General features: G+C 36.8%; 1 protein-coding gene and 2 pseudogenes across 4 annotated transcripts in view; 2 read left to right on the top strand and 1 right to left on the bottom strand.

Moving 5' to 3' along the window:
- Window positions 1–22,791, top strand: part of DDHD2 (DDHD domain containing 2) — a 30,384-nt gene that overhangs the window by 4,023 nt on the left and 3,570 nt on the right. For 2 of the 4 annotated variants that reach the window (XM_042983434.1, XM_015544249.2), the window contains exons 6-19: window positions 521–641; window positions 2,797–2,886; window positions 3,830–3,965; window positions 6,471–6,679; window positions 6,959–7,026; window positions 7,869–7,991; window positions 9,073–9,168; window positions 10,207–10,335; window positions 10,447–10,602; window positions 11,079–11,181; window positions 11,317–11,487; window positions 12,179–12,338; window positions 19,766–19,873; window positions 20,336–22,762. In XM_042983434.1, coding sequence (XP_042839368.1) covers window positions 521–641; window positions 2,797–2,886; window positions 3,830–3,965; window positions 6,471–6,679; window positions 6,959–7,026; window positions 7,869–7,991; window positions 9,073–9,168; window positions 10,207–10,335; window positions 10,447–10,602; window positions 11,079–11,181; window positions 11,317–11,487; window positions 12,179–12,338; window positions 19,766–19,847 — 1,644 coding nt within the window. In that variant the 3' untranslated portion in view covers window positions 19,848–19,873; window positions 20,336–22,762. Of the gene's footprint in view, window positions 1–520; window positions 642–2,796; window positions 2,887–3,829; window positions 3,966–6,470; window positions 6,680–6,958; window positions 7,027–7,868; window positions 7,992–9,072; window positions 9,169–10,206; window positions 10,336–10,446; window positions 10,603–11,078; window positions 11,182–11,316; window positions 11,488–12,178; window positions 12,339–19,765; window positions 19,874–20,331; window positions 22,763–22,791 lie in introns of those variants that run through there. The other 2 variants (XR_006216644.1, XM_042983433.1) reach the window with 2 other exon arrangements.
- Window positions 4,340–4,487, top strand: LOC122238291 (annotated as a pseudogene).
- LOC102956445 lies at window positions 15,557–16,054 on the bottom strand (annotated as a pseudogene).

Below are 22,791 nucleotides of genomic sequence, written 5' to 3'. Positions count from 1 at the left end.
ATTAAAGGTTAATTGCATTAGTAAGGAGAACTTAATTGGTTTCTTTTTCATAGGGATTCTACTTAGGCTAACCTATGGAAATTTTTATATAGCATTCACAATTATGAATCTTAAAACTTGTAGCCACTGCCATCATTTTTTTACCTCATTCAGCTTATACAAAAGAATTTTCTTAGTGAAAATTATGCCACTGTAGATTAAGAATATCACACATGTGAGCGTATCTTACATGTGTAGGGTATTATTGAAAGATCTGTTAGTCTGATGTATTTTTTTCTTTTTTGGCTTTATTGAGGTGTAATTGACAAAATTATAAGGTATTTAATGCGTAACACATTGGCCTATAATTTCAGGGTTCTCATTTCAGGCTACTGGAGTTGCATGTCAAAACTGTAGTTGAGATTTGACTATGTATTATGTTTTGAAAGACAGGTTCCTGTCCTTCACAAAGAGGGATAAATAGAGATGTCTATAATGTAGAATATATCTGCTATATACGCTTTGATCTTTTCTGTTTAAGCTTATGGTGCATTACCAGCCAGTTGCAGGGTCTGATGAATGGGGTTCAACACCCACTGAACAGGGTCGACCAAGAACAGTGAAGAGAGGGGTTGAGAACATCTCTGTTGACATTCATTGTGGTAATGTTAATCATTTATTTCTTTTCTTCTTTTTCTTTTTCTTTTTTTTTTTAAAGTCTATTTTGTGAGAGAGAAGGGGAGAGGCAGAAAGAGGGAGAGAGAGAATTCCAAGCAGGCTCTGTACTGTCAGCGTGGAGCCTGATGTGGGGCTTGAACTCATTAACCTGAGCTGAAACCAAGAGCGGGAAGCTCAACTGACTAACCCACCCAGTTTTTTTCTTCTGATACACTCATTTATTACTTAAATTGTGACCTTTTCCTGTGGATTTGGATTACCTCAAAACTTAAAAATGATTTAATCATATGGTCTTACGAGTTGAGATCCGCATTGCTTCATGTACTAAGAATCTTAATAGATCTAAATGTCTGTTTTTAAAGTTGCTGAGTATATATTGTGGGATGGGTAAAATTTGGCAGTATTAATTAGGAAGTCACGAGGTACAAATGAACTGATTTAGTCCTAATTCTAAAAAGTGTGATTCCACCTGTTTGATTAGAAACTTATTTCTAGGAGCACCTCAGTGGCTCAGTTGGTTAAGTGTCTGACTCTTCATCTTGGTTCAGGTCATGATCTCATGGTTCATGGGATTGTGCCCCACATCAGGCTCCTCACTGACGGCTTGGAGCCTACCTGGGATTCTCTCTCTCCCTCTATCTCTGCCTCTCCCTTGCTCATGCTTTCTCAAAATAAATAAATAAATAACTTAAAAAAAATGGCAATTTATTTCTGGTAATTCCTGTCCTTGAAGATTTTTAGCTAAGGAAAAGTATTTGTCAGTAGGACCTTGATGGTTATCCATTGCTGTCCTGCTAGGTCCATTTATGGTTGGTTTTATAATATATTTAACTGGATTATAAAATTCCTTTTATCTTGCAGAGAAGATGGCTTATCTTAGACTTAGTATACTTACAACATTTTAGACTTACTATACTTACAACATTTTAGACTTACTATAATTTAAAAAAAAAATTTTTTTTTTAACGTTTATTTTTGAGACAGAGAGACAGAGCATGAATGGGGGAGGGTCAGAGAGAGGGAGACACAGAATCTGAAACAGACTCCAGGCTCTGAGCTGTCAGCACAGAGCCTGACGCGGGGCTTGAACTCACGGACCGCGAGATCATGACCTGAGCTGAAGTCGGCTGCTTAACCGATTGAGCCACCCAGGCGCCCCTAGACTTACTATAATTTAAAAAGATGAGTTTAGGGGCGCCTGGGCAGCTTGGTCGGTTAAGCGTCTGACTTCGGCTCAGGTCATGATCTCACGGTCCGTGAGTTCGAGCCCCGCGTCGGGCTCTGTGCTGACCGCTCAGAGCCTGCAGCCTGTTTCAGATTCTGTGTCTCCCTCTCTCTCTGCCCCTCCCCTGTTCATGCTCTGTCTCTCTCTGTCTCAAAAATAAATAAACGTTAAAAAAAATAATAAATAAATTTAAAAAAAGATGAGTTTAGCGGCACCTGGCTGGCACAGTTGGAGGAGCATGCGACTCTTGATGTTGGGGTCATGGGTTTGAGCCCCACATTGGGTGTAGAGATTACTTAAATAAAAACTTAATAAAAATAAAAAGATGAGTTTAAACATTTAGGGTTTATATACACATCACACATTGGAACAATTGATAAAAATGGAATATTAGATAAAAGTGTTCTACCAATGTTATATTGCCTGAATTTGATTACTGTGGTTATTTAAGAAAATATGTTTAGGAAATACACATTAAAGTATTTAAAGGGCTAAAGAGGTATGATGTATGCAATCTGATTATCTATGCAACTGCTTCCAAATGATTCAGAAAAAAAATGTGTGTGTAACACATACACATAGAGAATAATAAAGCAAAAGTGATAAACGTTGAAGTGTTGAATTTGTAAAAAGCACAGGGAAGTGTCTATACTATTCTTTCACGTTTTCTGTAAGATTGTAGTTATTTCAAAATAAAAAGTTTAAAAAAGACTGAAAAGTTTTTTCACAGACTTATGTCAAGATAAATTAGAAACACAGTAAAATCCCTGTATTTTTACTAAGTAAGATATAGGACTGTTTTATGTCCTTTAAAGTGATCTGCTTATCTTTATAACCTATTCATTGTGAATGTTTGATTTTAAAATATAAGACCAGGTATCTAAAATAATTTGTCTTTTTAATTTCATTTGTAGGAGAACCTTTACAAATAGATCACTTGGTTTTTGTAGTCCATGGGATTGGACCAGCTTGTGATCTCCGCTTTCGAAGCATTGTACAGTGTGGTAGGTTTGCAGAGTGTATAAGATTAAATCATTTTAGGGGAATATTAGTCTGTACTCCCATGAGCTGAGATAAAGTGTCTTTTTAATCTTTTGTCTTACCTGCATAATAAGATTTGGATAGCTAAAGACAGGTGGCAAGGTGGTAAATCTTCTTAACTTAGACCTAAAGTACTAGTAAATTCCCTAGGCTAATAGTTATATTCTTAACTAATAATTCTTGAATGAACAGGCCTTTAATTCTTATAAAATTATTTTATGATGGGATGGTCCTCTATTCCAAATTTAAAGGGAACCAAAAAATGATACAGTTTAAATGGATAACAGAACCTTTAATCATTGTGTAATTTATAGTGTGATAAAGCTCTTGATGTTCTACTTGGAATATTTAGGTCGTTAGTATAACTTGATTTTGAAAGGTAGTGTCTCTAAAACTTAACAGTATATATTCAAGAGTCTAATTGTCCCAATTTGGGAATCTTATCCTACTGGCTAATGCTTCTAAGCATAAACGTTCTGGAAAGTTAAGATTGATGTAGTATGAATTTCAAATAGTGTATATATTTTTTTAATTTAAAATATTGGATTGTGGTTGTTTATAAGAACCACAAAGTTAGAATAGGAATGTAACTGCAAGGCCAATTGAAATAATCATTTTTTTCTCTTTTATTAAAAAAGTAAAACAGTCCCCATGACATAATAGAAATTTTGAAGTTAGCTTTTCTTTAGATAAAATGTTTTATATGGTAAAATAAAGTTCTGTGTTAAGGGAATAGCTCTTCCTATATGCACTGATAATATTCACTGAATACCACTTGCTCTTTGTGACTCAGGTAAATATGTGTTCTAAGCAAATGAAGATAGAATATTATTACATGATCTGTTGTATCCTAATTCTATAAATTGATTGCTTCCCTGGTGATGCATAAGTTCATTTCTTTTTCAGTTAACGATTTTCGCAGTGTTTCCTTAAACCTACTACAGACACATTTTAAGAAAGCCCAAGAAAATCAGCAGATTGGGAGGGTAGAATTTCTTCCAGTGAACTGGCATAGTCCTTTGCATTCTACTGGTGTGGATGTGTGAGTAATACCTTTCATATTTGAGTTGTTAACTATGATTGTAATATGTTTTATGATTATTGATACCGTTGGTATGTTTCTGCTTATAGCTGATTGTATAAAAACTTTTTCAGCAAATTTTGTGTGCTTCTGTGCCTTTTCGTAGAGAAACATTTTAAAATGTTGACCAATCCCATAGTTTAACTATCCTGGTTAGGAGTAAAGAGCTGTGTGTATCTTCTAGTATGTTTTATTAGCTCATTACTGTTTACTATTACAGATATATTATTTCTTTAGCATTAAAAACAAACATTGCTTTCTTCCCATGGTATAAGCATTTCCTTCTTTGGATGTCAAAGCTAACCTACCTCAAGATTTATAAAGTATTTTATTGTATCGCTTCTCAGCCTTTTGGCTGAGATCGAGTGTAGTATCTGTTCTTATCAGCTTAATATAAAGTATTTTATTGTTCCTTTTGTGATCTTATTTAGATAACATTTGTCCACATTTGGGGGGAAAAAAAAAGGAAATCCCCAAACATTAAATTATTAGCATTTATTACTTGAAGTATAGTTGTACAACTTTATTTTTTATTTATTTTTTTGGTACAGCTTTTTAAAATTAAAGTTCATATTTATTTATTTTGAGAGAGAGAGCGAGCATGTGTGTAGGAGGGGCAGAGAGAGAGGGAGAGGGAGAGAATCCCAAGCAGGCTCTGCACCATCAGAACCATGAGAGCATGACCTGATGAGTCCAATGTCCAACCTACTCAGCCACCCAGGCTCAGTACCCTAATTAGTACAACTTTTAAGTGATGGCTGTTTTTCCTGATTTTGTTTTAGAGAAAGAGCACAAATGGGAGAGAGGGGAGCCCTCAGAGGGAAGCTCCATGAGCCCAGCATGGAACCCAAAGTGGGGCTCAATCCCATGACCCTGGGATCATGACCTGAGCTGAAATCAAGAGTCAGATGCTCAACTGACTGAGCCATCCAGGCGCTTCTTAAGTGATGGCTTTTTTTTTTTTTTAATGTTTTATTTATTTTTTTAAGCAAGAGCAAGCAAGAGAGGGGTAGAGAGAGGATCCAAAGCGGGCTCTGCGCTGACAGCAGTGAGCCCAGTGAGGAGCTTGAACTCATGAACTGAATTGCAAGATCATGACCTGAGCTGAGCCAAAGTTGGACTTTCAGCCAACTGAGCCTCCCAGGCATCCATTAAGTGATGGCTTTCTTAGGTCACAAGCCCAGTAGTTTTGTTTATAGATTGTATGGTAATGTCAGAAGGTTGCCTTATATTAAGGATATTCTAGAGAGCTATAGGCTCTCCAAAAAGAAGTGTGTTCATAATATAGTTCTAGGATAGAACTGGCAAATGCTTCTCTGGAAGATAAAGGAAGTAGTTTTACTTCCATGTTGATCTTGGAAATGGCTTTCCTAATTTCTGCATCTCTCAGTTCTTAATTCTGTGTGATTTGAGCATATTGCATGTGCCCGATGTTGTATTATGTTGCTTTTACTAGGTATGGAGCTCATACTCCTATCTGAACTGATACTAAGAGGTTACTAAGGGCATATTGCCCTCTCTAAACTACAGAAACTGTTGAGTCTTTGAGGAATCTTTATGGGTATCTTGAGAAAGCTTTAACGAAGTTGATTTAGATAATAATGTCTGCATGGTTTTCCTTTGCAGGATGAGAGTTCTGTTTGCCTTCTTTCAGCTTTTGGAAATGATGCATTGAGAAAGGGAGCTGATCCATTTATCATTTGACTTGTGATCCAAAAACCTTAATGCTGAGAATTCTAGGAAAAGCCTCTGTATTATCTGTCTTTTAAAAAAACTTTTTTTATGGTAGAGAATTTTGTACAAAAAAGTAGCTTATATAATGAGTCTTCATGTACAGATTATGATTACCCAGCTCCAACAAGTCTCAACACATGGCCGATTCTGCTGTATCCATTATCTTCCTATCCCTGTCTACTGCCCATCCCTCCACCATGTTATTATTTTTTTCCCATCATATTATTTTTGAACCAAATCTTAAGATATTACATCATTTCATTTGTAAATGTTTGTATGTCTGAAAGGACTTTTAAAAATATATTAACCATAACACCATTATCACACCTAAAAAATTCTTAATATCAACAAATATACATATATGTATACATACACAAGCTCGCACACACAGATTTTAAGCGGATCTAAATAAGGTCCATAAGTTGCAATTCACTGATATGTCTTTTAAGTCTCTTTTGATCTCTTGGTTATCTTTCCATCTCTTATTTCTTTGTAATTTATGTATTGAAGAAACTAGGTTTGTCTTGTATAGGGTCTCACTCACTTTTGCTGATGAAATTCTCTTGGCTTAATTAAACCTGTCTCTGAGTCCTCTGTATTTACTATAAATTGATTGTCTGTTGTATTTTTAAATATCTAAGTCTAAACTTGAAGGCTAAGCTGGATAATAGCTTAGAGGGGCTTTTGGAATGTATTAGGTTTTCTGCTTAAAATATTTTTCTTTTTTTTCAGAGATCTGCAGCGAATAACTCTGCCCAGCATTAACCGCCTAAGGCACTTCACCAATGACACAATTCTGGATGTCTTCTTCTACAATAGCCCCACCTACTGTCAGACTATTGTGGACACAGTTGCTTCTGAAATGAACCGAATATATACACTTTTTCTGCAAAGGAACCCTGATTTCAAAGGCGGTGTATCCATTGCTGGTCATAGTTTAGGTAACAAATGAGTTTTCTGTGACCAGAAAGGACTATTATATATTAAGGATACCTGTTCTCTAAGTACAGTGTCTTTTATCAGTATCAGATTCAGAGGTCTAGAACTGGTCTTTGATGTACAATTTGGAAGGGGTTGGAAGGGTGGTGGTGGATTGGAAGGAAAGACTTCCTGCTTCATAGATTTTGCTACGTGGGTAATTGGCTTAATAATTTTTGTATAAAAGACAGCTATGTAGTGCCAATGCTTAGAAATTGTCCCTTCTTCTATTTTACTTATAGGTTCGCTTATATTGTTTGATATCCTAACAAATCAGAAAGATTCTTTGGGGGATATTGACAGTGAAAAGGTAATTTAGATGTACAGATAGATTCTCATATACTATTTCTTAGTATGGATCTTTAGATTTTAGACTTTTAGTTTTTTTGCTTAGTATAGTTTCATACCATAACGTTGATTTTACATTTATTTTAATTTTAATAGACTTGTAATTATCTCTGTCACTTTTGGATGATAGAAGCAAGATAGTAATATGCTCCCACAAATATTTGTCATATTCTAAAATAACTTTAGGTATTTTATTTTCCATTACAAATATTCACTTCTGTTCTATTATTAGAATTATAGAATCATTGAGCTGACGTGGAGTTTGCATGTGATGTGGAAATGAAGAATAAATTGGATGCAAACTGATATAATTTATAGAAATTCTGTCTGAAAGCAGTGGGAGGACTTGATGTTTAAACATCTTTTGCAAAACAAAGTCCTATGAACATTTATCTATAGTGTTAAATTAGTACTTAGCATATGCTATCTTGTGTATTTTCTCTTTTTATGTAAGTATTCTATTTATATTGTTGGACTATGAGTTCTTCCAGGACAGGGGTTTTGTCTTAGATTGTTTTATGTCTTAAACACTTGTTCCATAATAAGAGCTCAATAAATGTTGTATTAATGAAGTTGAAAATACTTTGATAATGATTCATGCGTTCATTTATTTAAAAACATTGTTTCAACTGAGGTTGCAAATTTAGAGATTAGCCACTTCTTAAATTTTATATAAATTACAATTTATTTAAAATTAAGTATATCTTTATGTGGAACTCTTATACATTTTTATTGGCAAATAGTAATAATAAAGGAAAATCTAAATAAATTCAGAGAATGTGAGCTTTACTATTTAATTTTTAGGATGCACCAAATATTGTCATGGATCAAGGAGACACACTGACACTAGAGGAAGATTTGGAGAAACTTCAACTCTCTGAATTCTTTAGTATCTTTGAGAAGGAGAAAGTAGATAAGGAAGCGCTGGTAAAAATAATCTTTTAAAACTTTATGCTGTACCATTTTTAGTATTTTTATTGCTTATCTTCATCTTACCACTTACTAAGAGCCTGCCCTTTGGAATCATTTTAGTCATAAATACTTTGTTATCATTAGTGATGTCCTTTAGCTTGTTTATGTGTTTTTTTTATCATATAAAGTGATCTTGCTTTGTGGAAGTGCAAGGTTCAGAGGAGCCATGTCGACAAACATAGTGGCAGAGCAAGGACTAAAAAGCAACACAGCTCGGATAATGTGAACATGAGTTAGAATAAATGACCGCTAACTATTCTGACTCTTAGTTTCTTTTTCATCTTCAAGAGCTCTACTGCTGATATTTGCTTTTTATTTGTTTTTGTTTTTTGCCACTTTTTTGGTGCTTTTTCGGGTTTGCAATACATTCTTTCATTTAGTAGATACTTAGTGAATGCTTAATATGATCAGGCTTACTATACCAACTACTAGAGATAGAGTGGTAAGACAGATATGGTCTCTCATATCACTATGTTTATAGTTTAGCGGGGAAGACACATATTAAATACTATATTACAATTGTAAGTTCTGAGTAGGAAAAGCATACAGTGGTATTTAAGAACTAACCTAGTCTGGGAGGGTGAAGGAAGCCTTAACCTCCTCAGATAAGCAGCACTGAAGCTGAGATACTGATTGTTCATCTGTTTCATGTTCCACATTTGCTGTATGTTCTTACTGCTTGTGTCCATGAGTAGGGATATAGTATTTCTCAGGAATGTGACATCTGAGTCTGCATGGAAATCAAAGAGTGTTTTGTGTCATGCATTATCTACTCACTTCTGTAGGTTTGTTTGTTTGTTTTTTTTTGTAATGTCATCTATGTTACTATAGCATTGATACCTTTTATTTTTCTCTAGGCTTTTATGAATAAAATACTCTCTTCTTAAAATTCTTAATGATGTTATACCACTAGGGACCCTAGTAATATAAAGCAAAGAACAAGAATGATTAGGTCTTACTCCTCTCAGAGAATGGGACATGTAATTTATTTTATTTTGCCTAGAAATAAGAAGGATATTTGATTTTCTACATCTAGGCTTTATGTACCGACAAAGATCTTCAGGAAATGGGAATTCCCCTAGGACCAAGAAAGAAGATATTAAACTACGTTAGGACCAGAAAAAAATCAACGGTATGTTTAATATAGCTTGTAGGATTAAACAGTTTTTGACATCCTTGTATCCTTATGCTTTGTGAGGTGTTTAGGCAGCTAAGAAATTTTGTTAACTGATCTTTGGCTTTCTTTTTAGATATTAAACACATTTTTTATATTGACATCCTTAAAAAATATTATTAGCTTCAGAAATCTTATCTTCCCTGGAGTCTTCTCACCATTCCGTTTTTTTCCTTTCATAACCTTTTTATTGAAATACAATTCACATCACCTACCATAAAATTCACCCTTTTAAAGTATATAATTTAGCCATTTTTAGTGTATTCACAGAGTTGTGTAACCATTACCACTATCTAATTTGAGAACATTTCCATCACCCTAGAAAGAAACCCTTTTACCCATTAGCAGTCACTCCCCATTCCTTCCTCCTGTGAATCACTGGCCTTTCTGTTGTTATGGATTTTGTTATTCTGGATATTTCATATAAATGGAATCATAGTATGAGGCTTTTTGTGGCTGGCTTCTTTCACTTTAGCATAATGAACTTGAGGTTTATCCACGTTGTAATAGTACTTCTTCTACGTTCAGTTTTTTTGGCCACTGAATTCCTTTCCATATCTTAGTTGTCTTTCAACTTTGTGGCAGGCTGTTCAGTTCTTTCTTAAGGCCCAGTTCTTGGCCCAGCATCTGCATAAATTTCTATACTCATAGAGACATTTTGCTTCCATTAAAAGGGCATTGCACTTGATTGAACTCCTTAGCAACCCTCAGCATTCTTTTTCATCATGCTGTGCTGTTGTTTTCTCTCCTAATGGTTGCCTGAAGTTTCAACTGCTGACCAAATGGCTGTGTACAGCTTTTACCATTTTAGAGCATGTATGGATGTTAGTTCATTATTTACGACAATTTTTGTTTTCATCAGCTTTATCTTGTTTTTTTGAGGACTCTTCCTAAAATTCAGAACACTCGTAAGCATCCTTTCAAACCAATTAAAAAACTGTATAAACCTTTGGATATTTTTACTGCATAGCTTCACGGCATTGTATTATTCTTTAGGGTATTAATAGACCAATCCTGCAGCCAGCTTCAGGGGTGAATATATCTAACATCCCCAAAGAACTGGAGTTTTGCAATAAAACAGACTCTACTGGAAATGGTGACTATCTGGATGTTGGCATTGGGCAGGTAACAATTTTAATTAATTCTATTTGGTTATTTTATTGCCTGCCATTGGTATGGTAGGAACAATTGTCACTTCTGTTAACAATGAGAGATATTTTTATATCCTCTTTCCAGGTGTCTGTAAAATACCCCCGGCTCATCTATAAACCAGAAATATTTTTTGCCTTTGGCTCGCCCATTGGAATGTTCCTTACCGTCCGAGGACTAAAAAGAATTGATCCCAACTATAAATTTCCAACATGCAAAGGTTTCTTCAATATTTATCACCCTGTAAGCATTGGACATGTTTTCACCTGAATATTAGGGCTCATTGGTAAAGAGCACATAATTTTCTGTTTCCTTTTTTTTTTTTTTTTAATGGTTATTTCTTGATTTTGAGAGGGGGGGAGGGGCAGAGCTAGGGAGAGTGAGAATCCCAAGTAGCTTCCATGCTGTCAGTGTGAGCCCAATTCAGGGCTCAATCCCATGAACCACAAGATCTGAGCTGAAAATAAGAGTCTGATGCTTAACCCACTGAGCCACTCAGGTGCCCCAAGAGCATATGATTTTCTGTTGTGTTGATTTGCTTTTTTTCTATATTATTTTGTGGTAATGAGACAGCTTATAATCGTTTGAATCTGAAAGTGATGAGGCAAAATAACTTTTTTTTTAATGAGCTTATAGTTATTCTTGCCTGATAGTTCCTAAGACTTTCTGAGTTTCTTCAGCAGAGGTATATATGTAGCTGTTATTTTTTTTCTATGTAGTTTGATCCTGTGGCCTATAGGATTGAACCGATGGTGGTCCCAGGAGTGGAATTTGAGCCAATGCTGATCCCACACCATAAAGGCAGGAAGCGGATGCACTTAGGTAAGTCTGAGTTCAGAACTTGTAATTCTAGACGGTCTGGTCAGTGCAGACTGACTGGATCTCATTCACTTTATTTCACTGTGTTGGACCCTAAACTCTTTGTAAACCATGTAATGTTATTCATGTATGTTTCAGAACTGAGAGAGGGCTTGACCAGGATGAGTATGGACCTTAAGAACAACTTGTTAGGTTCACTGCGGATGGCCTGGAAGTCTTTCACCAGAGCTCCATACCCTGCCTTACAAGCTTCAGAAACTACAGAAGAAGCTGAAGCAGAATCGGAATCGAGTTCAGAGAAGCTAAGTGGTCAGTGACACTGTACACTTTGATTTCCTACATCACATCAGATAAGAGTAACTCCATGATGTGTAATTCTTATTCTCCCAGGAGTTCTTACTTACCCGTTTTTCCCTTTTTATTGTATAGGACCAATATTATGAGTCCTAATGGGCTTTCAGCTCTGCTAGTCTTTTCTATTATCAAATAGCCACGAATTATGGAAAAACATTATTTGTGAGGAAAAATGTCAAGAGAAGCTAAGCACCTGGTCAAGAGGCGTTAAAAGACATTCCTCACTTGGGAATTCTGGATGTTAGATTCCTCTGTGAAGCTTTTTCAGGGGAATGTCTGTGTATTCATTAGTCCGTTTTATTTTCCTGGCTGGGCACTAGCTCATATATCTCCTCTTAATTTCACAGTTAACTTTGCATTCTTTTTGCTTTAATTTTCAACTGCCTAAAGATTTCTATAGGTACATTTATTTATAAACCAGATGCAAATGAATTCGCTATCAGAGGTACAGGAAAGAAAAAATGGGATTGGACAAAATCATTGTGACTTGAGAAGCTTTAAGGGGATTGAAAGGAAGAAGGTGCAGAGAACTTGCTGAACAGAGAGTAGCTCATCCCATTGTAAACTTAGCCATCTGAGGGGAAGTTAGGGTAATCTTGGGGGACTGGAAGCTTTTAGATGGTTATTGTGGTTCCTCCATGTCCAGATGTTAACACAGAAGAGGCCTCTGTGGCCGTTAAAGAAGTCCCACCCATCAATGTGGGAATGCTGAATGGAGGCCAACGCATTGACTATGTGCTACAAGAGAAGCCCATTGAAAGTTTTAATGAATATTTATTTGCTTTGCAAAGCCATCTATGCTACTGGTAAGTGTTTGCTTTTGTTTCTGGGGTGTGGGTTTTTACTTATTTATTTTTTTGGTCTGATTGTTTTACAGATATTTGATAGATACAGAAAAGAGAGGATAGGCTAGTGTACATTTGGGATTAGAGTGATTTCTCATTTAGGTAATTACAAAATAACAATCATGTCATTTAAAGAAATCTGATTTATTTTTTATTTTTTATTTTTTTTTAATTTTTTTTTTTTCAACATTTATTTATTTTTGGGACAGAGAGAGACAGAGCATGAACGGGGGAGGGGCAGAGAGAGAGGGAGACACAGAATCGGAAACAGGCTCCAGGCTCCGAGCCGTCAGCCCAGAGCCTGACGCGGGGCTCGAACTCACGGACCGCGAGATCGTGACCTGGCTGAAGTTGGACGCCCAACCGACTGCGCCACCCAGGCGCCCCTAAAGAAATCTGATTTAAACACGTTTTATTTTGCTGTTTGATAGAGCATGGGCAGATGATGCCAGCAGCCATGAGTTCAGTTAGTTTAGTTTTTAAAACCACTTTTTTTTTTTTTTTAATGTTTATTTTTGAGACAGAGACAGAGCGTGAATGGGGGAGGGTCAGAGAGAGGGAGACACAGAATCTGAAGCAGGCTCCAGGCTCTGAGCTGTCAGCACAGAGCCTGATGTGGGGCTCGAGCTCATGGAGTGTGAGATCTGACCTGAGCCGAAGTCGGATGCTTAACCAACGAGCCACCCAGGCTCCCCTAAAACCGACGAGCCACCCAGGCTCCCCTAAAACCACTTTGGCTATTGGTAGGACAGGATGGGTATGTATGAATGCACTGGACAAATATGTTACTGTTGCTAAAAGTATTTTAAACCCATTTAAAAGTGTTTATAGTAGCTAGAACAGACTTTATTTTTTGTTTTGTTTTAATTTTTTAATTTTTAAAATGTTTCTATTCATTTTGAGAGAGAGAGATAGCAAGAGGGGGAGAGGCAGAGAGAGAGGGAGACAGAATCCTAAGCAGGTTGTGCGCTGTCAGGGCAGAGCCCGATGTGGGGCTCCAGCTCACGAACTGTGTGATCGTGACCTGAGCTGAAACCAAGAGTTGGACGCTTAACTGAGCTACCCAGACACCCCTTTAATGTTTAATCTTTTAATGTTTAAATATTTTTTCAAGATTTAGAGATATAATTGACACATTATACAAGTTTAAGATGTGCAATGTGATTTGATACATGTGCATATTGTGAAGTGGTTAACACAATAGGATTAGATAACACCTCCATCACTGCACATAATTATGTATTGTGCGTGTGTGTGTGTGATGAGAACATTTAAGATTTACTTTTAGTAACTTCCAGGTATACGGTACAGTGTTACTGACTATAGTACCTTGCTGTAATTAGATCCCCAGAACTTATTCAACAGAATTAATCATTATTAAATATAACTATCTGATGGATTGTAGAATGGATTAATGATGCTTTTTGAAATTCATCTATTAGAAAAGAACTTAATCATCAAATATTTGAAACTAAAGGAAAGTACAACTAGGAAAATAAGATGGGTAGGGGGTAAGAGTTCAAAAAATAATGCTTTAACGTCTTGAGAGGAATTTTTCTATTGAGTCCTGATAAAGGAGATTATTATTTGATGGAGTCAGTTTTATCTCTAGATAATAAGTACAGTAGAGGCCATGACATATAATCTAAGTGCAACTCAATAAAAGCAGTCCTGTAAGAGGCCAAAATAATGCTCTTAAGAATGATCTCTGCTGATGTGGCTTGATAGAAATCTGAAAAAGGGTTGCTTTCTTTTTAAATTATGGTTATTATATTTTTAAGTTTTTATTTAAATCCATTTAGTTACCATACAGTGTAATGTTAATTTCAGGTGTACAGTACAAGATAGTGATTCAGCACTTCATACGTCTACCTGGTGCTCATCACAAGTGCACTCCTTAATCCTCTCACCTATTTCATCCATCCCCCCACCCATCTCCCTTCTGGTAACCATCAGTTTGTTTTCTAGAGTTAAGAGTCTGTTTCTTGGTTTGCCTCTCTTTTTTTTTTTTTTTTCCTATGCTCATTTGTTTTGTTTCTTAAATTCCACATATGAGTGAAATCATAGGTGTTTGTCTTTCTCTGATTTATTTCACTTAGCATAATACTCTCTAGCTCCATCCATGTTGTTGCAAATGGCAAGGTTTCATTCTTTCTTATAGCCGAGTAGTATCCATTGTGTATATATACTACCTCTTCTTTATCCATTCATCTATCAATGGGCTTGGGCTGTTTCCATATTTTGGCTATTGTAGGGAATGCTGCTATAAATATTGGGGTGTATATATCCCTTTGAATTACTGTTTTTGTATTCTTTGGGTTAAATACCTAGTAGTGCAATCACTGGATCATAGGGTGTTCTTTTTTTCTTCCTGTTTTTTAGTAATTTTACTGATTTTATTACTTTTACTAAGCCATTGTATCTTCCTCACACTCAGCGCAAAGAAATAAAACACTAGAAAGAAAAATACATCCTTGTTGTTATTCACAATAAAAAGCTCCTGGTTCATTTTATAGGACTGGGCATATTATGCAATAGGTAGCACTTAATGTCTCAAGTGGATCATTTTTTAATTTTTTTAAAAATTAATTTTTTTTTTTTAATTTAGAGAGAGAGGAGAAAGAGAGAGAATATGAGAAGGGAAGGGGCAGATGGAGACAGAGAAAGAGAATCCCAAATAGGTTCCATACTGTTAGTGCAGAGCCCGACCTGGAACTCAAACCATGAATCATGAGATCATGACATGAGCTGAAATCAAGAATCAGACGCTTAACTGACTGAGCCACCCATGCGCCCGTGTAATTATTTTTTTTAATGTTCATTTTTGAAAAAGAGACTGGGTGCAAATGGGGAGAGGGAGACAGAGGATCCAAAGCAGGCTCTGCACTGATAGCAGAGAGTCCAATGCAGGCGTCAAACTCACAAACCATGAGATTACTCATGACATGAGCCGAAAATAGATGCTTAAGCGACTGAGCCACCCAGGTACCCCCAAAGTATGATTTTGATTCTGACCCACTGAATAGAATTTCATGCGTAGTTGGTGACTGACTAACACCATGAGAGCTGTGATGTATTGAACCATTTCTGTCGTATCCCCAGATCTCACTAAATAAGAAAATACCCTATGCATGAAAAGATAACAATATGTCCATAAATTTTATCTATAGGCTCTTTTTTTAGTGTAAGGTGGGAAAGAGGGCCCTTTCTTGAGTACAGGGGTACAAGTAGTATGGTCTGTAAAGATTGCTGGATTGATATATGTCTGTTATAAGGAAAGTTAAGGTATACATCAAAACAACTGCCAGATTAACGTCCACAACCTGTCTCAATTCTTCAAATAATGGAGCAAGTTCCTTTTCTAGGTTGACAATTAGTCCTGTATTGGCATTGCTGCTGGTTGTGAAACCATCAAAAGTAAACAATTGACTTGAACCACCCAGTAGGTGTTACAGTAACAGATGATACTTTCACTTTTTGGAAGTCCAAGTTTGCTCCTTTGGTCTGTTGGAAGAGCAAAAGTAGTTAAGAAACCAGGTCTCAAAGCATGCTCTGGAGCATTATCATTGGCCACTTTAATAAAAGGCACTTCATCTTTATGTGACACAACAATAGCATGGAGCTCTTCAACAACCTGATGATTTTTTATACAACAATCACTTTAGGTCATCTACCATGATGAACCCCTTTCTCCCACAGTCTCCACTCCTGGCTTTCTGGGCTGCTGTGTTCTCTCAGCTGTAAATTCAGGGACAGCTTCAAAGACAGTCTTGATCATAGGGTAGTTCTGTTTTCAACTTTTTGAAGAACCTCCTTACTAATTTCTTCTAGAGGTCTATTTTATACATATATAACACAGGTGTGAATATGTGACTGTATTATATGTCTCTTTTAACGAATACAGAAGTATTATAGGTATCATTCTGTAACTTGCTTTTTCTACTAGCGAGTCTTGGAGTTTTTTGCCTATCAGGTATAAAGAGTTTCTCCATTCTTTTGTAGCTTTAGTACTCCACTATATGAATATTCTGTAATTCATTTAAATAGTCTTTTATTGCTGGGTCTCTTTAGATTTCTCTACTCTAGAACTTTATACACCTTGTTTATGTCATTTCACCTAACCATGAGTAGATCTGCAAATACTTACAGTTGGAGTTGCTGGCATTATGCCATATGACTTTTTTTTATAAATGGAATCCTATTATATATACCCTTTTTTGTATGGCTTCCTTCATTCTCCATGATGTGTATCAGTTTCTTTCCTTTTTATTGCCAAGTAGTAGTCTCTTGTATGAATGTACCCCAATTTGTTCATTTACCTGCTGGTGGACATTTGGGGTGTTTCCAGTTTTTGGCTATTATAGATAAAACTGTGAACATTCGTGTACAAGACTTTATATGGACATATTCTTTAGTTTCTCTTGGGAAAATACCTAGGAGTGGAATAATGGCTAGGTATCATAGGGTAAAAGTATTTTTAAAAGTGACTGCCAGGGGTGCCTGGGTGGCTCAGTCGATTAAGCGTTTGACTTTTGATCTCAGCTCAGGTCTTAATCTCAGGGTCATGAGTTCAAGCCCCGCATTGGGCTCTGCGCTGGGTGTGGAGCTGACTTAAAATAAAAAAGAAACTGCCAAACTTTTCCTGCCAGCATTTTCCATTCCCATCAGCAATGTTTGAGAGTTCCAATAGCTCCGTATCTTCAAGGGTACTCGGTATGATAACTTCATGATTTGTCTCTTAGCCTTTCTAAATGGGTTGTAATAGCACCTCACTATGGTTTTAATTTGCATTTCCCTAATGATGTTGAATATATTTTCATGTGATTGCCATCTGTACATCTTCTTTGGAGAACTGTTTCAATCTTTTGTCCATTAAGGAAAATAGATTATCTTTTTAAGTTTCAGGAGTTCTTTCTCTATGCTAGTTACAAGTCCTTTTCAGATACATGTTTTTTTCTCAGAATGTGGTTTTTCATTTTTCCAGCAAAATGTTTTAAAGAGCAAAAGTTTTTGATTTTGATATAGTCCAATTTATTGACGTTTGTGACTTTTTAACATATTTAAGAAATCTTTGCCAAATCCAAAGTCATTAAGATATCACTTGTGTTCTAGAAGTTCTATCATTTTAGCTTTTATATTTCGGTCTGTGATCCATTTTGGTTGAGTTAATTTTTTAATATGGTCTGAGGTAAGAATTGAAGTTCACTGGTTTGCATGTAGCTATCCAGTTGTAGCAACATTTATTTATTCAGATGGAGACTGAATTACCTTGGTTCTAGGTTGTTCCGTTGATCTATTTGCTTGTCTTTATGCCAGTAAAACATTGTGTTGATTACTGTAGCTTCAAAATAAGTCTTGAAATCAGGTATTGTGAGTCACCCAACTTTACTCTTCTTTATTTTAGCTACTATAGGTCCTTTGCATTTCCACGTATGTTTTAAATTGAGCTTGTTAATTTCAAATAAAAAGCTTTCTGGGATTTTGTGATTGCATAATATCTGCAGATAAAATGACAGAATTAACATCGGAATGATATTGAGTCTTCAGATCCACAAACACAGTATCTCTCAGTGTATTTTGGTCTTTAATTTCCTTCAGCAATGTTCTGTAGTTTTCAATGTATGTATTTTGCACACTATAGTTTTTATTTTATTTTTAAACTTGGTTGCTTTTCTTTTCTTTCTTTTCTTTTTTTAAAGCCTGGAGCCTGCTTGAGATTCTCTCTTTCTGCTTCTCCCTCTGCCCGTCCCCTTCTTGTGCATGTGCTCTTTTTCTCTAACAAAAAAACCCCCAAAAAACAAAAAAAAATGTCTAGCAGTATGTCTGGTAATGTAAAAAAAAAAAAAAAAAAAAAATTTGTAGTAAATGGCCAAGAACTGTTCCCTTTTCACAGAGCTCATTCTTGGGACAGTATGGGAAGAGCCATCCAGTTGGTCATCTTAGTTTTGTTTTGTTTTGTTTTGTTTTTTACATTTTATTTATTTTGAGGGAGAAAATGTGAGCAGGAGAGGGGCACAGCGAGAGAGAGAATCCCAAGCAGGATCTGTGCCGTCAGCGACACGGGCTCTGTGCTGATAGCACAGGGTCTGCTTGGGATTCTCTCTCACCCCCTCTCTCTGCCCCTCTCCTGCTCATGCGCTCGCTCGCTGTCTCTCTCTCTCTCTCTCTCTGTCTCTGTCTCTGTCTCTCCACCCCCCCCTTCAAAATAAATAAACTTAAGAAAAAAGGTAACACTGGGGCGCCTGGGTGGCTCAGTTGGTTAAGTGCTTGACTTCAGCTCAGGTCATGATCTCAGGCTTATGATTTGGAGCCCCACATCGGGCTCTGTGCTGACAACTCAAAGCCTGGAGCCTGCTTCAGATTCTGTGTCTCCCTGTCTCTGCCCCTCCCCCGCTCATGCATGCGTGCACTCGCACTCTCTCTCTCTCTCTCTCTCTCAAAAATGTAAAAAAAAAATTTTTTTAAGGTAATACAATCACCTGGTTCAAAATTCAAGATATAAAAGGGTATAATAATGAAGTTTCCCTCCCACCGGGCTTCTTAACCACTAGTTCCCATCTTATGACAGTCAGTGTTATGAATTTCTCATGCATCTTCCAGATACTATTGTGTGTGTGTCCCAGCAATTGTTCGTATCCAGTTCATAAAGAAATTTGATTGTATAAAATAACATCATGAAGGATTTTCTTAAGGATATATAGCTCAGGGACTCCTCGGTGGCTCAGTTGGTTGAGTGTGCAACTTTTGATTTTGGCTCAGGTCATGATCCCAGGGTCATAGGATCAAGCCCTGTGTCTGACTTTGTGCTGAGCATTTATTTTGAGAGAGAGAAAGAGCATGTGCAAGCAGGGGAGAGAAGAGAGAGGGAGAGAGAGAATGCCAAGCAAGCTCCATGCTTCACAGAGCTTGATGCGGCACTTGATCTCACGACCCTGGGATCATGACTTGAGCCGAAATCCAGAGTCGGATACTCAAACCGACTGAGTCACCCAGGCGCCCCAACTTATTTATAACTGGAAGTTAGTATGTCTTAATTCCCTTCACCTATTTGCCCACACGCATCTCCCTTCTGGCAGCCACATTTGTTCTCTGTGTTTAAGAGTCTGGTTTTTTGTTCATTTGTATTTTAGATTCCACATATAAGTGAAATCATATGGTATTTGTGTCTGGTTCACTTCACTTAGCAACCTCCAGGTCCATTCATATTGTTGCAAAAGGCAAGATTTCATTATTCTTTATGGCTGAGTAATATCCCACTGTAAAATGAACTTTTTATTGTAAAAAATAAACTTGCACAGTGGTTGTGTAAATGAGGTAGTATGTGTAAAGCATCTTTAAGTATGAACGTTAGCTGCTGCTTTTTACAATGTAAGTTTTTCTCTTTACAGGGAGTCTGAAGATACCGTATTGCTGGTCCTCAAAGAAATCTACCAAACCCAGGGCATCTTCCTTGATCAGCCTTTACAGTGAAAATCAACTATGTATGGCTACTTAACGTGAGTTTTTAAATGTCATGTATGCTGCATGGTTCCTACATATTAATGTGTTATGGGGAACAGTGTAGACTTGGGCTCTTTATAAATATACTTTTCTCTTGCCTGTCACCAAGATCTAGGTTATTATTCATTTTTAGAGGGACTCTGGTTAAAATTCCTGGGGGAAAAAGCACAATAGTCCACTTAGAGAAAGGTTAGTGTTCATTTACTTTGCTAGTGATTTGGTCCAATAACACTTAATCATTTTTAGGATCTAAACTCAGAATCTTAATAGCTCTGATCATCTGAGAGTTACCATGGCAGTAGTTAGAATTTTAATTATGAACAACACATCCTGAGATTTAAGTTACTCAGACTTTTAGATGTGTAACAAGAAAGTCCATGTATCAGGCTCTGGCATTCTGCCTGGCTGCCTTCCAGCTGTGACTGCATCGTGACCTCTTTCCACTCTTCCCTAGACAGACACTGAAGGATCCTTCCCCAGAAAATCTACCTGCTTGTTGCTGCCGTTTTCCTCTCAGCCACGTCATTTCCTGCATGTTACCTGCCACTTACCACTGGGGTCTTTGGAAGATAATCTTTTTTGGAAGTGAGTAGAAAAGCAAAGATGGACCATATTGCTTTTTACCACTGGCTTCGTATAAGCACTCGCCATTCTTCATAGTGGGGCGTGTTTGCATCTTTAATTCTTGGGTGACAGGTGCCATCCTTTATTTTTATTGCTTATTCCTTGAGAGAGTATAAAGTCTGTTTTGAGTTTATTTTGGCTTGGGTAGACATTTTTCTAGGAGGTTATTGCTTGTCTTTAGAAAATGCTCTAGTTTGGAAACAGGCTTGAGATTCAGAAGGCATTTTGGGGTACACATGTCTCATTGGTGTTCTCTGCACTTGAAGGCTAAGTGGGTGTGTAAAAGACTGTTGAGCAAATTCTTTTGAGTCCACTTTTCTTTCCTACAAGTACTTTGTGAAGGACCAAAATGTAGCTGGGAGAGAGTTATTGTTTATTCTCTACGGCTGACAGTTGATCAGAGGAATCACTGATGCTGTTCATTATTTTCACAGCTGTTGGAGCTGCTCTCAGAGTCTAAAGTGGATAGTTTAGTTCACATTAGGTGCATCTTTATAAAGCAAAGATGTTATATATCCTAGACCTGTCTTTTTATATCGTGCTTCAACTTAGGAGAGTTTAGATGAAATTTGACTTAGTTATTGGATAGTAGCTTCTTTCTTAAGTTGAGGGCAAAGTTATACAAGCCTTGACAGGCTGCTTTGGTTATAAATAAAAATCTTTCAGGAGTACATCTATGGTGAAATAGAATCTGTGACAGTCAACCACCATATCCACTTGGGTGAAGGTAGTACTGTGTGCTCTGTTTGAAAACATTTTGTAAACACCATTGCCTTCCTTGGTACCCATAATCCAGAAAATGTATTAGAAGCCTCATGGCACAGGCAGTGTTGGTTGGGCAGGTCGGTTTGGCTAGGGGGAAATGTTTCTTTTTCTGCAAGAAAAACCTACGCCTGTCGGGGCCAAGGAACAGCTATTGTAGTCATTGTCAGAACATGCAAAGTGAAAGGTACCTTGAAGATGATGGGTGCGTGTAGACTAACTTTTTCCAGGCATCTGCTCACCACTGTGCTGTTTTCTTTCTCATTGGTCAGTTTGTCTTTGCAGTTCTCTTTGTGATAGTCCTTTACACTCCATAGGCCTGTAACAATGGCACAGGCAGGCAAGCTGTGTTTTCGTTTTTTATAAAAAATGTTTTTTTGTAAACGTATCATGGTATCCAGTGCATTGGCATGTAACATTCACTTCAGCCATCCCTTCAACTGCAGTGGTCTTTATCCCTTTCCAGAGAGGAAAGGAAAAGGAAGTTAATCACTGTCACCTTAGAGATGGTAGAGGTGAGGTTGGGGTACAGGGTCAGTGCCTGGCCTTTTCTTGTCCATCTGCTTTACAGGCTAATGCTGACTTAGCCACTAAGAAATGTCAGATACATGGAACACTTTTCTATATAAACTGAGTTTGAAGTAAGGGTTACTGAGAATTAAGTAGCATTAATTATATTTTAGAGGGGAAGCTTTTGTCAAGTTGTCTTCAAATTTAAGTTTATTCTTCCTATTAGCAGAATAGAGCGTATTTAAGAGTAAAACCAAAGGACAAGCAAGGAGGAGTTCCTGTAACCAAAGATGAACAGCATAACCCTGGGATAGCTAGATCAACCACTGCTGGGACTAAGAAATGGTTCTTTCCTGATGGGGAGGGGCAGGCAGCTGTACAAGAGCTTGATGTCTCGTCTCTCCACCTGTAGTAGCATCATGGTTGCATATCACATAGGATGATAGGCTTGATTTAAATCCTTTAGTTACATATTATTTGCACTACTTTGGTCGTATCATGTGCAGTGTCTTGACCAAGACTATTTTTCAACTGTAGAGTATCATTTTATACATATTTCCTGCTACAGAATTTGTATTGCTTATTTCAGCAAGAGATTGTCTGCATGGAAGGATTAATAGTACTGATTAGCTTTCTAATATTTTGCACTTTTTGAAATGTTTGTTTTTTTACATGATTATATTTAAAAGTTTATGAAATACTGAAATAAAACCATATTGATCAGTTGCCTACTTTTACCTGGTTCATCCATTATACAGAAAGTTAACACAATAACCATTTTCTCCCCGTATATATTTCTAAAGCAAATTAAAAAGATAATGTTTGAGCAAAGAACTAATGTTTAAGTTCTTTTCCGGGGACTGGTGTTTTCTTTAGGCAGATACAGTAAAGCGTGGCAATTACAAAATAAATACTGAGACTGTTCTTCAGTAATTGCAGGTATCAGCCTCTACTACCGATAGTCGTGTCACTTATGTCAGATGGGGAATCCAGGGTTTTACTTTGGAAATGTTCTGGC

Source organism: Panthera tigris, chromosome B1 (assembly GCF_018350195.1).
Source record: "Panthera tigris isolate Pti1 chromosome B1, P.tigris_Pti1_mat1.1, whole genome shotgun sequence".
Lineage (NCBI taxonomy): Eukaryota > Metazoa > Chordata > Mammalia > Carnivora > Felidae > Panthera > Panthera tigris.
This window is presented reverse-complemented; position numbering and strand designations above follow the sequence as displayed.